This window comes from Asparagus officinalis, chromosome 9 (assembly GCF_001876935.1).
Source record: "Asparagus officinalis chromosome 9, Aspof.V1, whole genome shotgun sequence".
In the NCBI taxonomy this organism is placed as follows: domain Eukaryota; kingdom Viridiplantae; phylum Streptophyta; class Magnoliopsida; order Asparagales; family Asparagaceae; genus Asparagus; species Asparagus officinalis.
In genome coordinates, this window is record NC_033802.1 from 26,690,352 (window position 1) to 26,704,957 (window position 14,606).

The window sequence follows — 14,606 nt, forward strand, 5'->3', positions numbered from 1 at the left end:
CCTGTTGGCGAGGGCATCTGAGCCTGGAGTGGGGCCCAGGATATCGTGAGACGAAGGTGAAGAATAAAACAAAGTGACAGCACCCTTGAGAGGGACATTATCCAGTAGGAGTGGGCTTCCTGCGTCGGTGGGTGTAATTTTGGGTGTCAGCATTCCAGTGTAATTTACATTTTGACGAGGATGACGAGCCCGCAGTGAGTTGGAGGCCTTTGATTCCCCGATTAGCAGGCAACCCATGAAGTGAAAGCCTTGGGCTTTAAAATTTCATATATAATTCTCCAAATTCTTTACTGTGCTTCATTCCTCTTCGTCTCCTCTACTTTTCAAAACTAAGAAAGAACTGTTTTCTAGGGCACATGGGTAATTTTACATGTTGGGTTAATGCTAAATATCATAAAACTGCTCTTAACAGAAGGGCAAATTGGCAATAAAAAAAATATGAGGGACATTTTAACGAATATTAAGATTTGAGGGATATTTCAAAATTAATTTAAGAGACTAAAATGTATTTATCCTTTTTTATATTTATAATGGGACCACCTCACTCCCATAGGGAGGTATAGGTAGGATCATTGTTCTTATTTTCCAAGGTAATACCACTTCCAATCACTTGTAGATAAGTTTAACGCATGATTTTTTTTTTTTTTTTTGTTGATGGTTTAATAGAAATTGCTGCCCTAAAATTCAAATATTATATTTTTCATTATGATGTTTAACTTAAACTTTTTAATTTTGTTTATTTATTAATAGTGTTTCTATTAATTTCATTATAATAGCAGAATAAGTCATTTCGTATTGGACTTCCGCGAAATGTCATTCACTTTACCGAAAAAACAGTAATATAAGGTGAGTAGAACAGGTTCATGATATTTATCTCCTTTTGAGAAAAAATTTATAGGCTAAATATCATACAACTCCTCTTCAGATAACCCTACATAACTTTCAAAATATCAAAGAACACCTTAAAAGTTTAGGGGTCATAATGAACTCATCTTTAGATTTGATATTTTCTTATAAAATCTTAAAATTAAGGAGTTTTCTGATGATAACCCCTAAAAACTATAGGGGAGTTATTTGATATTCCTTCAAAGTTAAGAGGGGTGTAAATTGTAACAACATATTTCTAAAAACTATAAGGGAGTTATTTGATATTCCTTCAAAGTTAAGAGGGGTGTAAATTGTAACAAAACATGTACCTGAAACTTCAGGGTAGATATTTGTTATTCATCCAAAGCTAGGAGGGGGGTATAAACTGTAATAACACCTTTATTTGAGAACCAGTGCACTCTATTAGACAGAGAGCCGTAGTAGATTATTAGCCTATAAATAAAATTTTATTAATAGAGACAGAGAGGCGTAGTAGATTATTACTAGCTTAAAATATTTGATGATTGGATTTGGTAGGGGTGCGCCAGGCCCATGCAGCAGTGCAACGCATGGGCGACGCCCGAGAGCCTCAGCAGCAAGCTACTGTGTTAGGCCCTCCCCCAACAAAAATTAATTTAATATCATAGTGGGCCAATGGCCCACGTATCAGATATTAAACTGATAAGAACAGATACTACACTTGATCTTAGCCAAAAGGCCGAGAAAGGTATGAATTCGAAGGGAGGCCTGTAGCCTATATTTATAGGTGCTTGGGAGCCCTGAATCTTTAGCCTAGACGATGTGGGACTAAAAGTTTCGCTTCCTCCGTAGTACCCGCCTGATGAGCGGGCTGCGTGAACAAGATCAGTAGATTACAAACTTCCTTTATGTGCTCCGGTGCCTGATCTTGTTAAGATTCAGGTTAAATACTTAAATTCATTCTGATATAAAGTAATACTGATAATTATGATGAAAAATGTAACAGCAATAAAGTGAAAACGAAGATTATAAACTTCGAAGATGAATGCGAGAGTTTTGGACCCTCTTTAGCACCAAGCACAAATCAAACGCACCTACTTAGCTACGAGGTCAATCTTCTGTAGCCTATAGGGTTGAGTCCATTTCAATTAGTTCTCTGCAGCATTTGTTAGCATAATGATTCTCAGCTAGATTGGAGCTTGATAATCACAAACTGAACTAAGCTTGGTATTTTTGAGAATTTTTAATTCATCAACCTTATATATATCTATATCTATATCTATATCTATTATAAAAAAAAAGGACTGGGGTGTTAAATATTTTGGTTTCCTTTTTTGACCTCACAAATTTTGATAAATTCTAACTATGTCATTATCTCCAATTAATTATTCATTAGATAAATATAACCACTTATTAATTATGCACCTCCTCACCTTCCCAAACAATTATAATTATTAATTATATTATAACTATTAATTATTTAATAATAATATAATTTATAAAATAAGTATACACAACTATTAATAGTAACCAATTAAATTATTATTACTATTTTTTAAAAATTATAATAAAATAATTAAAATAATAGTATACATAAAATAATATATTTCTGAATACTATTGAGAATTATGCAATAATTCAATGAACAATAAAATAAATAGAGTAAATATTTTATGTCATAAATAGTGTAATTATTTTAACAATGTCATATAAATTATGAATTACACTACTTATTTAGTATTATATTATTGAATAAATTCAATAAATAATTTAATATCATTTTAAAAATATTTTCTCAAATATTATTACATGATACTGAATAACATATACTTAGTGATGACTAAAAACTAACCTTTTTATTAAAAAAATTATTTAATATTATTAATAATACTACTAATTGTTAATGACAGTATAATAAAAATTTATAGTGCTTATAGTACTAAAGTATAAAGAGCATAATTAAAAAATTAAATTAGATAATTATTTTATAGTATAGAGATAATATGATTATTTTAATAGTATCTATTGAACTAAGAATTATAATATTAAATAAGATAAATTATAATAAATCCCCATGAATTTCATCATTTTGCACTAAATAGACTCTATGAACTTTTGAAATCACACTAAACCCTAATAACTTTTGTAGAAACCCCCAATATCTTTTAGATATATTACACCAAACCCCCAATAACTTTCAAAATGCATTTTATGTCATTTTCTAGTTCTAATTTATAGGGATTATCTACAAATTTTAGAAAGTTATTGGGGGTTTTCTTTGAAACAGAAAAATTATGAGGGCTTTAGTGTAATTTTAAAAGATCGTAGGCCAAAAATTCATAAGAGTTTAGTGTAATTTACTCTATTAAATAATTATAATGAGAAGTAACAATAGTAATATGTTACTAGTATTAAGTATAGCTATCTACGGAATATCAGGAAAAAGCTAGAAAGATCAATGCATCTTAGTTAATTTAGAGTTAAGTTAATAACTTTCAAGTTGGAGGGACACATTTAAGAGAACTTAAAATTTTGCCAGACTTATTTAAGAACAATTATAAATTTAGGGGACTTATTTTAAAAAGGTTAGTACTAGGCAATTATTATAAGAAAAACATTCCATTATAATAACTACATAATAATTAATTTGTACATTTCTTTTTAAGCAATCTTATTATACAATTTTATTTATTAACACATAATTTTACTATTCAACAAAAAGTTCAAAGTTAAAACATGTACGTTCACGTGCAAAGCACGTGCATTATACTAGTCTATATGAAACCTAATTAGACGTGATATGAAATTATCATTAACAAGCTGAAAGATTTTAAGTGCTGATTTTGCAAAAACATCTCATAAATCTCAATGACATAGAAGTTGTTTTTTTACACCTTCTTTTCTGGAAACCAACTAAAAATAAGGGTAACTATACGAAAACTACTTTTGAATTTTAATTTATACATAAATCACCTTTAAAGTAGATTTATGTTGCAATCAATCAACTCCGGGTCGAATTTTCATAGAACATCAAAATTAGGCTTAAAAAATGCATGTCTAATTTACGTGACATGTATTCTAATAAGACCAAAACATTAACAAAATGAGTTATACACCTTGAATGAGAGATTTTTTATAGGTCTTTCTAGGGTTTAGCAAAAGTCTTATTAGAGAGGCACTGGATCACATCATAAACCTACTTTAAAGATGGTTTATTTATAAATTGAAATTCAAAAGTAATTTTTGTATAATTACCATGTTTTCAAGGCGGTGTTTAGGGGGAAAACCTAGAAGTTATAACAAGTTAGAAAAAATGTTAAACAATTTCTGCATATACAAGTATGTTTATCAACTTCTTTCACATGATACATCAAGGAAAGCCAATTACAAGAAAGATCTTTTAGATACATAGACCAACATTATCCATAATGCTTTGCTCTACTCAACTGCAGTGGGAGATGATAGTTACCCCTATCCAATCCAAGGTAACATTAGAAGCTATCACAGTATTTGAGTAATAAAACTCTTCCAATTTTTTAAATTAGCAGCAGTTTCTTTGAGTAGTATGATCATGAAATCAACCAAAGTGAATGCCTCTGTTAGTGTATTTTCTATCTTATAGTGCTGGCACTGCTATCAGAACACCTAGATTTAGGGACGGAATCTAACCATTTCAAGGCATGTCCATTTGATGGAGGTGTACTGAGTTTCTGCTTCAAACACATTCTTGTGGTGCATTGATCGATGATTTCACATGATGAAAAAGCTATATCCAGAATCATTGTGTAAAGATGTAACGCTAAAAGATTAAACATAGCTTGAAGATCCCAGCAGCAAGTCAAACATATCATTAGGAGTTAAAAGTGTCGTGCCCCCGAGAATCAACTCTATATCCGGTCTACCGCTTTCTGAAACTGCCTCCATGGCTTCTCTAACCTTGAAATACCAAAAAAAAACATGTTTAAATTTTGTGTTATGGACAAATAGTATTTGAGATGTCAAAACGAAAAGAAAAGTAAATCGACTGCCTAATATTTGTGCTACTATTGGATGCCGTTTGAAGTTAAAAAGAATGCCAAAAGATGGGACGTCGCTTGTGAATTGCAAAGAAACAGAACAAAATCCAAACCTCACGTGTGTTAATGCCTCCCACCACAAAAACCAAGAGAACACTCTGGTCACCAAAATTTGGTTTTGCCTGCGAAAAACATTACATTCTGTAAAATATATAACCAAAGTAGATAACACAACATCGAGACAAGAAAAAAGGGCTAATTGCACATAGATCCCCTCTAGTGTCGCTATTTTGAACTTACTGCCTCTCTACTTTCATTGTTGCATATAGACCCCACCCCCTGGGTTAATTTGTTTTTGACATAGTGAAATATTGGCAGATATTGCATAAGGGGTAATTTAAACGGTAGTACTACACCAGGGGGTCTACGTGCAATTAACCCAATGCAAAAACTAGAAAAGATACCTGTCCTAGGCCAAATCTACCAAACCCACTTTTCAAGAAACGGCCAACTGCAGAAGAATGGTACTCTAACCCAGGAACATCATATTTTGCCAATATAGTGGTTAGAAGTTTATAAATCAGCCCTTTCCTAGCATAAGGATCGCCTCCAAAATTACTTGCAGATGCTACCCAACCCTCTTTAAGAGAAGGATTTCTCCACTTTAAACCAGATAATCTGTGAAAAATCTTAAAAAGATTGTCTACTCTATCTCGCAACTCCAATTTAAGTTGCATATCACCATATGCTTGGTCATTTGTTTGATCGGCATCTTCATCATCCCAACTACCCCACTGACCATCAAAGTCGTCAACATTAGGCTCGGGCTTTGGCGATTCATAATTTTTAGATTTCTTTTCAAGCTCTTTTTCTAGACCATGAAGAAACCGTAAATTTTCTGCAGTAGCCCTCTCAAGAACAGCATCAACTACAGCTTCCTTTAGGTGATGTTCTTCTTCCCAAGAAAAAGGTCCTGTTGACCCAGATGTTGGAAAATTTTCTCCAGCCAAGATGTATCCAATAACTGCTAGAAGCAATGCATCTTGAAATGAGAGAAGGCTGTTCGATGATCCTGTAGCTTTATATTGTTCATTTGGTTTTGATAAAATACTTGTATGGATGAAGTCACGGATTTGGCTTGAAAGGCTCTGGCTAGTGTCTACAGAACTTACATTCAGAATTCTCTCGGCACTCACAAATGCATCCCAACGAGAAGTATGAGGCTCGCTCAGAACAATTTCAGAAGCTAATGCCAACTGTATAATCCCCCTGTTTCTAATTAAAGACACTTGATCAGGGGCTAACTTCTTAACCAAAGTATTGAGCTCAGAAGCACTTGTTAAACCCAGACGACCTTTTGCATTTATGGGTATTTTATCATTCTGTAAAGCTTCTATAAGCCATTTCTTGATCATTAGTGCACCATCTTTTGCGCCCCTATCAAGCAATGCTTCTAAGTAATTTGCACCCGTATAGCTTGATAGAAAAGAGCCACTTAACAAGCTACTAAATTCAGGATCCAGTTTCTCATTATGGACCTTGTCAGCAAGATCAACTAAATCATCGGTGTCATAGCTAACTTCAGTGGAGTTCCATCCTGATACAAAATCAACAATGCTCTCAGAAAGATGAGTGCTGTTCATTGCAGGTTCCTCTTTACCTAAAACTGTTTCGAAAGGTATTCTTATATCAAGTGGAGGGCGTTGTGGACTAACAGGGGAACGTTTGATCACTGCTTGAGAACTTCTAGCAAGAAAAGAGGATTTGGTTCTTTCCCTTCGAGGCACAGAGGACAATATGCGGTCAAGAAATGAATCACCATGGCAACAAGGTGTAAGAAGATCAAGTGTACGGTCAATAAGCAGTAACCCAGCTGATTTTTTGTTTCGCCGACCCACTTCATAAAGACTGGACATGTCCGTCAGCATCTTCCCAATAATTTTCGATGTATCACCAAGTGAGAATATTTCAAGCTTCAGATCCATCTTCCCAGTTGATGATCAAAAGAAGACAAGGAACAAAATAAGTCTATAGATAGAAGGAAAAAAAAATGTTGAAGAAATAATTTAGCTTTGAGTAAATTTAGCAAAATCGTCCCAAACTTTAAAAATTGCACAAAACTCACTTAAATATTGAAAAATCTCATAAGAACAGTCTAAAAATGTCACCTGATTGTTATTTCTTGTTGACCCACATGAATGCTCTTCATTCTAAGTTGTAGTCACAAATTTTGATGTGTTATAGTTCAAACTTATGTGTGCTACCAATTTAACATCGTTTATGAGATTTTTCGCTAGTCCGCGAGGGTTTAGTATAGCTTTGAAAGTTTAAGGGGTTTCTCTGACTTATAAAGTTCATGGGGGGTTTTGTGCAAAACCACCCCCACAAAGTCGAGGTGTTTTGTGAAATTTACCCTTTAGCTTTGATAATTAAAATAACATGGCAGTAGTCCACAAGAAGATATCTTGTAGAAATACCTTGGCAGCAAGTTCGTAAAGAAAATTAGCAGTCAGTGTTGCCCCTGAAGGAACATCCTCACCATCAGTAGGCTGACCAGTAGAGATGGAGGGTAATCCAGGGCTAAAAGAGTCTTCAAGATCATTCGCCAAGCATGCTTCTGAGACCGTTCCTCCAGAAGGGAAAACAAAGACTCTTGGTGAAACAGGGCACATCATCATAGGGAAGTGGTGCACAGAGATCTGCAACTGTGTAGAACCATCTCCTGCTTCATTGCAGCTGATAGAATCATCAGACAAATCTTTTCGAGAAGAACCAGATTCCATATTAATGTCATAATCTTCGATAGAATCATCAGATAAATCTTTTCGAGAAGAACCATCATCATTAAAAGTCAATTTTTCATTATGAATATCAGTTGACTTCCTTTTCTCACGTGGATGCAAAACAGATCCCTTCTTCTCAGACTTCTTGATGAGTTCTTCGTAGTCTAAGAGAACCAATGTCTCATATTCATGAAAAGCATCAGGTCCCAAAGGTGAATCAACACATGCTGAGTGAGCTATCTGTGTAGTAATACGATAAGGAAAAAGAAACCAAGCTAAAAATCAAGAAATGTGAACTACAAGGTGCTGTCCGGCAAACTGAGTTAAGCAGATTGAGTGGAACAATAATCGGACAACGAGTAATCCAGTTTTGCAAAACCTAATGACTGGACTAAACCAGTTTTGTTAGGTCACATTTTGCCCAAATTGGGCCAGGAATAATCCAAGTCCCCACATCCAGAACTAATCTGGGTTAGGCTGGTCCACAACAGCACTCAAGTTGCCAAACTGACCCCAAGTTACAAAATCTAGATGAAAAATGGTACAGGATGTTGGGATTAAGTGGTGTGCAGCATGTTCTGTGCAAATCCAGGAAAAATATAACTATGACGCATCATGATGCATGGAACACGTACATGAAATGATGACGCCTGTCTAAAAATGATGAAGGCCACTCTATTATGCTGTGTTTGGATGGAGGGTAGAGAAGGGAAGGGAAAGTGAAATTTGAGTTTAACTTTGTTTGGGAATTTTATTTGGAGGGTAGAGGAAGGAAATGAGGGGAAATTTTAGACTAAAGCCTTACACCCCAAATTGGGGGGTAAAGGAGGGGAAGGGAAAATTGACAAGTTCTCACATACTAATTACTTACAAGGAACACTTCTCACATACTGATTACTTACAGACTTTGTGATAGTTTTGATACTATTCCCCCAAAAAAGATGAATCTATGATCAAATTGGGGTGCTCAAACTCTTTTGCTTTAATTCTGCATGCAGACAACGTAAAAAATGAGAATATAAAAAGTTCAGGGTTTTCCAACCACCACCAAATTGGTCGTAGAGAAATTTGAGTTTAACCTTGTTTGGGAATTTTATTTGGAGGGTAGAGGAAGGAAATGAGGGGAAATTTTAGACTAAAGCCTTACACCCCAAATTGGGGGGTAAAGGAGGGGAAGGGAAAATTGACAAGTTCTCACATACTAATTACTTACAAGGAACACTTCTCACATACTGATTACTTACAGACTTTGTGATAGTTTTGATACTATTCCCCCAAAAAAGATGAATCTATGATCAAATTGGGGTGCTCAAACTCTTTTGCTTTAATTCTGCATGCAGACAACGTAAAAAATGAGAATATAAAAAGTTCAGGGTTTTCCAACCACCACCAAATTGGTCGTATAGATCCATATTCTCTTCATTATTTTCAGAGGAAGTAGAATTTGGGTGATAAATTTCCAGTCTGATAAACATCAATTTGCCAGTAGACCATAGTGAATAGAAGTTTCAGGGACATCAAGCAGTTAATTTGTGGGTAGAATATTTGATGCAAGGACATGCAACAATCAAAAGTCAAAGTTTGTTAAGCTATTTGATAAAATGTATAACAAACTGTGTTACCTATATGCTACATAGGCTTGTACCTAGTGAGAGGTAATTATAACTAGCACATAGAAACTGTGTTCGGTGAACAATTTTGCAAATGCATAGTTGACCTCAACAGAAGTAAAGGATTGAAAACTTTGCAAATAATAGAAATCAATTGGGTATTTAAGAAGCACCTCTGAGATAGATGTAAATATAATACAACGAAGAATTGTTTGATGAGTGCCCAGACAATGCAGGATATACCGATGTGCATCACTGAGAAGACAAGACGTGATAACTACCATCTTTCGTGCAGGACCTGAGCATGTTGACTTCCAACCCACAGTCTGCAATAAAAGGGAACCAAAGATAATTGTCATCAAATGATCTTTTCAACATAGTACAGTTCTTCAAATATCCATTAAGCTTTGATACATCATTCAGCTAATGTGCCTAAGAACATACTCAACTAGGAGCAACCACTCAATCAAAGCCTGCAGTCTGATAAATAAATGTCATATTGAGATTGCCTACAAAACATGAGCATTTGACATCTGAGCAAAATCGATAAGAAATGAGGATGTACTGGCATCAAGCAGCAAGAGTGAAAGGAGAACTGGATAAAAGCAAATCTGTCCCCCGCCCCACCCTACACGGTGTGGTGCCTGGTGAGCATGCTGTTTCCAGATGTATACAAAACAGTTAGGTTGTGGCATCAAGAGAATGAGTGAAGCTCCAAGATAATACACAATATGGGTTGCGAGGATAAAGTAAAACATGAGGTGTCCCACCACTAGTCTTTCTAGGCTTCACAGTTTGTGATATCTGAGAATGTAGAAAAAACATGAATTTTTTTGCTACTTTCTTTTTTCCAGGCTTCATGGTGTTGCTTCACTATGGTGATAAAGTTTGGTCAGGATTACTTATTACCATCTTTAGTTTATTTATGACAATTTTACTTGATCATCTCTTATGTTGGAGTCAATAAAATGAACAGTAAAAGGATCATTCTGAGAACAAAATTTTGTTCAAATGTAAACATCTTGTCCACACTGTATTGAAACCTGGTAATGCAAAGGTCATTGACACAAGAAAAAAACAATCATGCTTTAACTGTGAGAGAAGTATAATCATCTAGATCAGGAAAATCACAATAAAATTGGATAGGTCTTCACAAAGCGAAGAATAATTAACTGAACGATGAATCTGCACGCTGAAAACCAATTTCAGGAATGAGCCCAGGTGGATACCACATCTAGGATTTACAGAAATCTGAATCCAGTTTCATTAGGTCATTAGGCATACGGTTTGCACACAAGTGGGATTTGGAAAGAGGCACATGTTGTGCAAGTATAAAGAAAACTTCTTCGCAATTCACATTAGGTAATGGAAGGTCCATCTGATTCTCACAGACTCTTGCTGCTAAGCATTCCTTTGCAATATGCATACCTTTGTTTTGTTGGGTTGTCTTGGAGACAGATCTCAGGCGTCATACAGCAGAGGTGATAACTGGATATGTAGATTCCATTCAACTTCAGAACTCCAATAAGGATAAGCGACTACCCAATCACACATACTCAGGACCAAAAACCACTGGAAGGGAACACACTAGACACAGTGTATGGAAGGTGCTCCAAGAAGAGAACCTAAATGGTGAAATCCATGTACATCTTCATTGAGGTTCACTAAGTCTGGAAAAGAGAGTGCTGACAACCAAGGTCATTAAAAGATCAAAGACTCTCTCAGTCAAAGCCTCGGTGTCTTTTCTATAAGGATAATATTCCAATATTGAAGGTCTTTCTGGAAAAAAATGGATCAGCACAAATGATCTCAAACAGGAAGTCAATAGAAAACATTCTATGTCAACGCTGCCCCCTTCAATGAGAGGGTACTCGAAGGTCAATTTAATATTAGAGGCCATCCAGAATCTATTCTCTTTGAGTGTAGTGGAGGCAAAAGAGGAGCTAGAATTTACAGGCATTTGGGAAAAATTCTAAGGGTGTTGTTTTATTAAGCAGTCTAGGTACTAATCTAGGCGGTCGCTTAAACCTACCTACGTTGTACATAGGCAGCCCCCCCGAGCCTTAGGCACGCCTAGGGTAACAGAGATTACTTATGTGGACTGTACCACATTAGGAGGAGGTAAATTGCTCGTTTAAGGCATGTTTGGATTTCATTAGGGATAGGGGAAGTTAAGGGAAAATAGGGGAGAGGAGAAGGAAAGGTAAGGGAATTTTCTTTCCCTCAAATCCACCCCAATTTGGGGAGGAAACAAATCTCTATTGGTTCTAGGGGAATCTAGAAGAATAAGGGGGAACACTTTCACTCTTAAGAACTTTCCAAACATGGTGAATGGGCTCCCTTACCTTCCCTTCTCCTCTATTCCTCTCTATCTAAACATGCCCTAAGCATAGTAGAGGTAGAAGAGAACGGGCCAGGTTAAAAATGGTCAGAACGTCAAAGTTCATCGCAGGTAAAACAGTGGAGGATATCAATCTGAATCTTCGAAAACATTCCTTCCTCTCTCGGTGTTAAAAACAACCATGTCCCACTTAGGCATCAGCCTAGTCATCAGGGTGCTACACACGAGGTCTGGCTCCTAGAAGTGCCTAGTGCCTAGTGTCTAAGGGCAACCTCTTAACTAATTTGAGGAGAACATCAAGTTAGGGCCTTTTGGAACTCTTCTAAGGGTCTTATGCATCACCTCTATGCAGAGGGTCCAACTAACATCTTGACAACCATGTTGTGGAGGAAGTGCACAGGCCAACATGGATGCATCTGGTGATCATGTGCAGGAAATGCGAGATAATGCACAACAGACACAGAGATATATTAAAGATTAGCAAAATCCTAGATAGGCATCATACACAGTTCTAGCGCCACTATGTTTTTTGAGTTTTACCATTGCAGGAAAGTGTTGTACATTTTTCTACTTACAGGCATTGTTTAGTGTATCAGCTTTATTTAGGTAGGAAGGGGAACTGATTTTAAAATAGGAAATAAGAATTCTTCAGCTTGGTTATCTTGATGCCCTTTACCACGATCATAAAAATTTGAAGAAAACATGTGCAGGAGAGAGATTTAATAACCTTCTATGTTAAAGCATGTGGTGTGTATTTAGTTAAATGAACCAACATTAGTTGAATATATTTGAACAATGGTGTTGTACATACTGTCCATTCAATATTGTTAGCATATAAACTTATAACACTTGACCATTCACCACAACTACGGAGACCTTTAACATGGTACCAGAACAACCCAATTTCAAATGCCAACGGCCACGAACTTCAAGCAGATTTTAACAAAAAAATACTATGGGGCGACTCTAGGTCTCGGACCATGAAAAAGGTGCTCAACCTGATATAAAATTATAACCCTCACCCCTCAATACAACTTCGGAATTTTGATTGGTTCAGAGATATTTTTTAGCATCATTATAAAGCAAAGGAAGTGACATCTCAAACTAAATGAATAATTCAACGCAAGCATCGACCAAGTGCTTGTGGACACTTACAGTGTCAAGAGCAGACATGTTCTCCAAGCTGCAAACAGAGTGCACCCCAAGTTCCAACAGCAGTGGAAATGCTCCAATGAACTGAAACGCCTCCAAGCAACCAGCATCCAGATAAACAACAGCATCTTTAATCTCCTCTGAAATCTACAAAATCCAAAATCAAATAGGATAACTACTAAAAAATCTAGATAATTCTTCTAATCTCGATTTAAAATACAAAAAAAAGTGATATTCGGTAAATTTATTTCAAGTTCGACCGTGCCCTAACTTTAAAATTGCAAACTTACAACATTTAGTTCAGTTGAATGGAGGAATCGAGAGAGAGAGAGAGAGAGAGAGAGAGAGAGAGAGAGAGGAAAAGGGTTTTTAACCTGGCGAATGGAGTCGAGGCAAGATCTGATGAGATCGATGGAGGCCATGACCAAAATTGAAATTGTCGAGATTGATAGAAAAATCTAAAGCGGGATTTTTTTTTTCTTTCTCTCCTTATTTCGCCCTTTTAATTTTTCGATTTCATTGCAGTGCTCATATTCGATGAGGAAGAAGCAGAACCCCCGCGAGAATTTTTATTCCCTTTTCTTCTAGCTATTTTCTTCCTCCTCTATTACTATTATTATTATTATTTATTATTATTATTATTTTGGGTTATTAGCAAATACATCATGTGCATTTGCAAAAATACCCTCTCGATCTCAGTATTTGCAAAACAACCCCTCAAATCATCAATTTTGAAAAAAAAGTTACCCTCGAAGCTAGGGGTGTGCAACGGTGGGTTCGGTTCGGTTTTTATCAAAATTTGAACAACCGAACCGAATCGCCTATAATTCAAAACCGAACCGAACTGTTGTGGTTCGGTTCGGTGCGGTTCGGTTCAGTTTGTTCGGTTCTAACTTTATCAAACTTCTTATCAAACAACAAACTATGTTAAAGAAAAAAAATATCAACAAAGTAGGAGATTATGAAACATTAAATACTGATATAATGATATTGTTTTCAACCCATAATGATTCAGAAAATGAGTTTAGGATTTGAGTCTTTGACTCTTTGGGGATGGATCAGGTAGGATTTGAGATCAGAATGAGTAGTATTGCATTATATTCGGTCGATTCGGGTTGAAAAGTTTTCAAACCGACTCGAACCGCCCTACTCATAAAACCGATTTTTCCGGATCGGTTCGGTCGGTTTTTTCGGTTTGGACCGAACCATGCTCAGCCCTACTCGAAGCAATTAATCATCAAATTTGATTAGATGATTTGTAATCACAATGCAAAAAATACTAATGAAATAGCTAAAAATTTAGCATCAAAGTTGATGATTTGTTAACTTTAGGCGGATCTTTTGACAAAGTTGATGATTTGAGGGATAGTTTTGAAAATACTAAGATTTTGGGGGTTATGTTTATAATACCCATGATTTAATGGATACTTATGAAATCACCGGCAAGATCAACAAAAGGTAAGGATGCAGTGAACCTTTTTGTTGTGCCAAGCCAAATACTGTAAATAGCCTACTCGGTGAAAATATCCGCCTAAGACACCTTGCATATCAACCCCGCACCTTTAGTCGATAAGTTCTGATCATCCAATCCTGCGAGTTTGAAGCCAAGAAAGGATCCCAGCAATCAAGTTAAACAAGTTGGATCCTAATACCTTTTTTTTTTTTTTTTTTTTGCTCAGTGCAATCCCTAGGCACATGAATATCATACTCAAGAGCATGAGAGCAATCGGGCAGCAACTCCCCTAAAGACATCTCCAACAGCTTCTCTAAAAATTTCTCCAAAATAGGGAGGTAAAAGTCATATTCTCCAAATTATTTTTACACTAACTCCAACAGCTTCTCCATTTTGAAGAATCCA

General features: G+C 35.8%; 2 protein-coding genes across 5 annotated transcripts in view; both read right to left on the minus strand.

Annotated features, from left to right (window-relative positions):
* Positions 1 to 1,224, minus strand: part of LOC109823319 (probable receptor-like protein kinase At1g49730) — a gene marked incomplete at its 5' end in the record, with an annotated part of 8,974 nt that extends 7,750 nt beyond the window's left edge. The window contains one exon of the mRNA XM_020389602.1: positions 1,197 to 1,224. Coding sequence (XP_020245191.1) covers positions 1,197 to 1,224 — 28 coding nt within the window. The remainder of the gene's footprint in view (positions 1 to 1,196) is intronic.
* LOC109823735 (sec1 family domain-containing protein MIP3) lies at positions 4,154 to 13,338 on the minus strand. Of its 4 annotated transcripts, none has more exons than XM_020390089.1 (7): positions 13,123 to 13,338; positions 12,752 to 12,895; positions 9,429 to 9,581; positions 7,340 to 7,885; positions 5,327 to 6,847; positions 4,976 to 5,044; positions 4,154 to 4,782 (listed from the first exon to the last, which is right to left on the minus strand). In XM_020390089.1, exons 1-7 carry the CDS (start codon positions 13,168 to 13,170, stop codon positions 4,654 to 4,656), a joined length of 2,610 nt encoding a protein of 869 aa, XP_020245678.1. In that variant the 5' UTR covers positions 13,171 to 13,338; the 3' UTR covers positions 4,154 to 4,653. The 4 variants fall into 4 exon arrangements, with proteins under 4 accessions (XP_020245678.1, XP_020245680.1, XP_020245679.1 ...); XM_020390091.1 differs by having other exon boundaries at positions 4,640 to 4,782; positions 4,976 to 5,063; XM_020390090.1 differs by having other exon boundaries at positions 4,692 to 4,782; positions 4,981 to 5,044.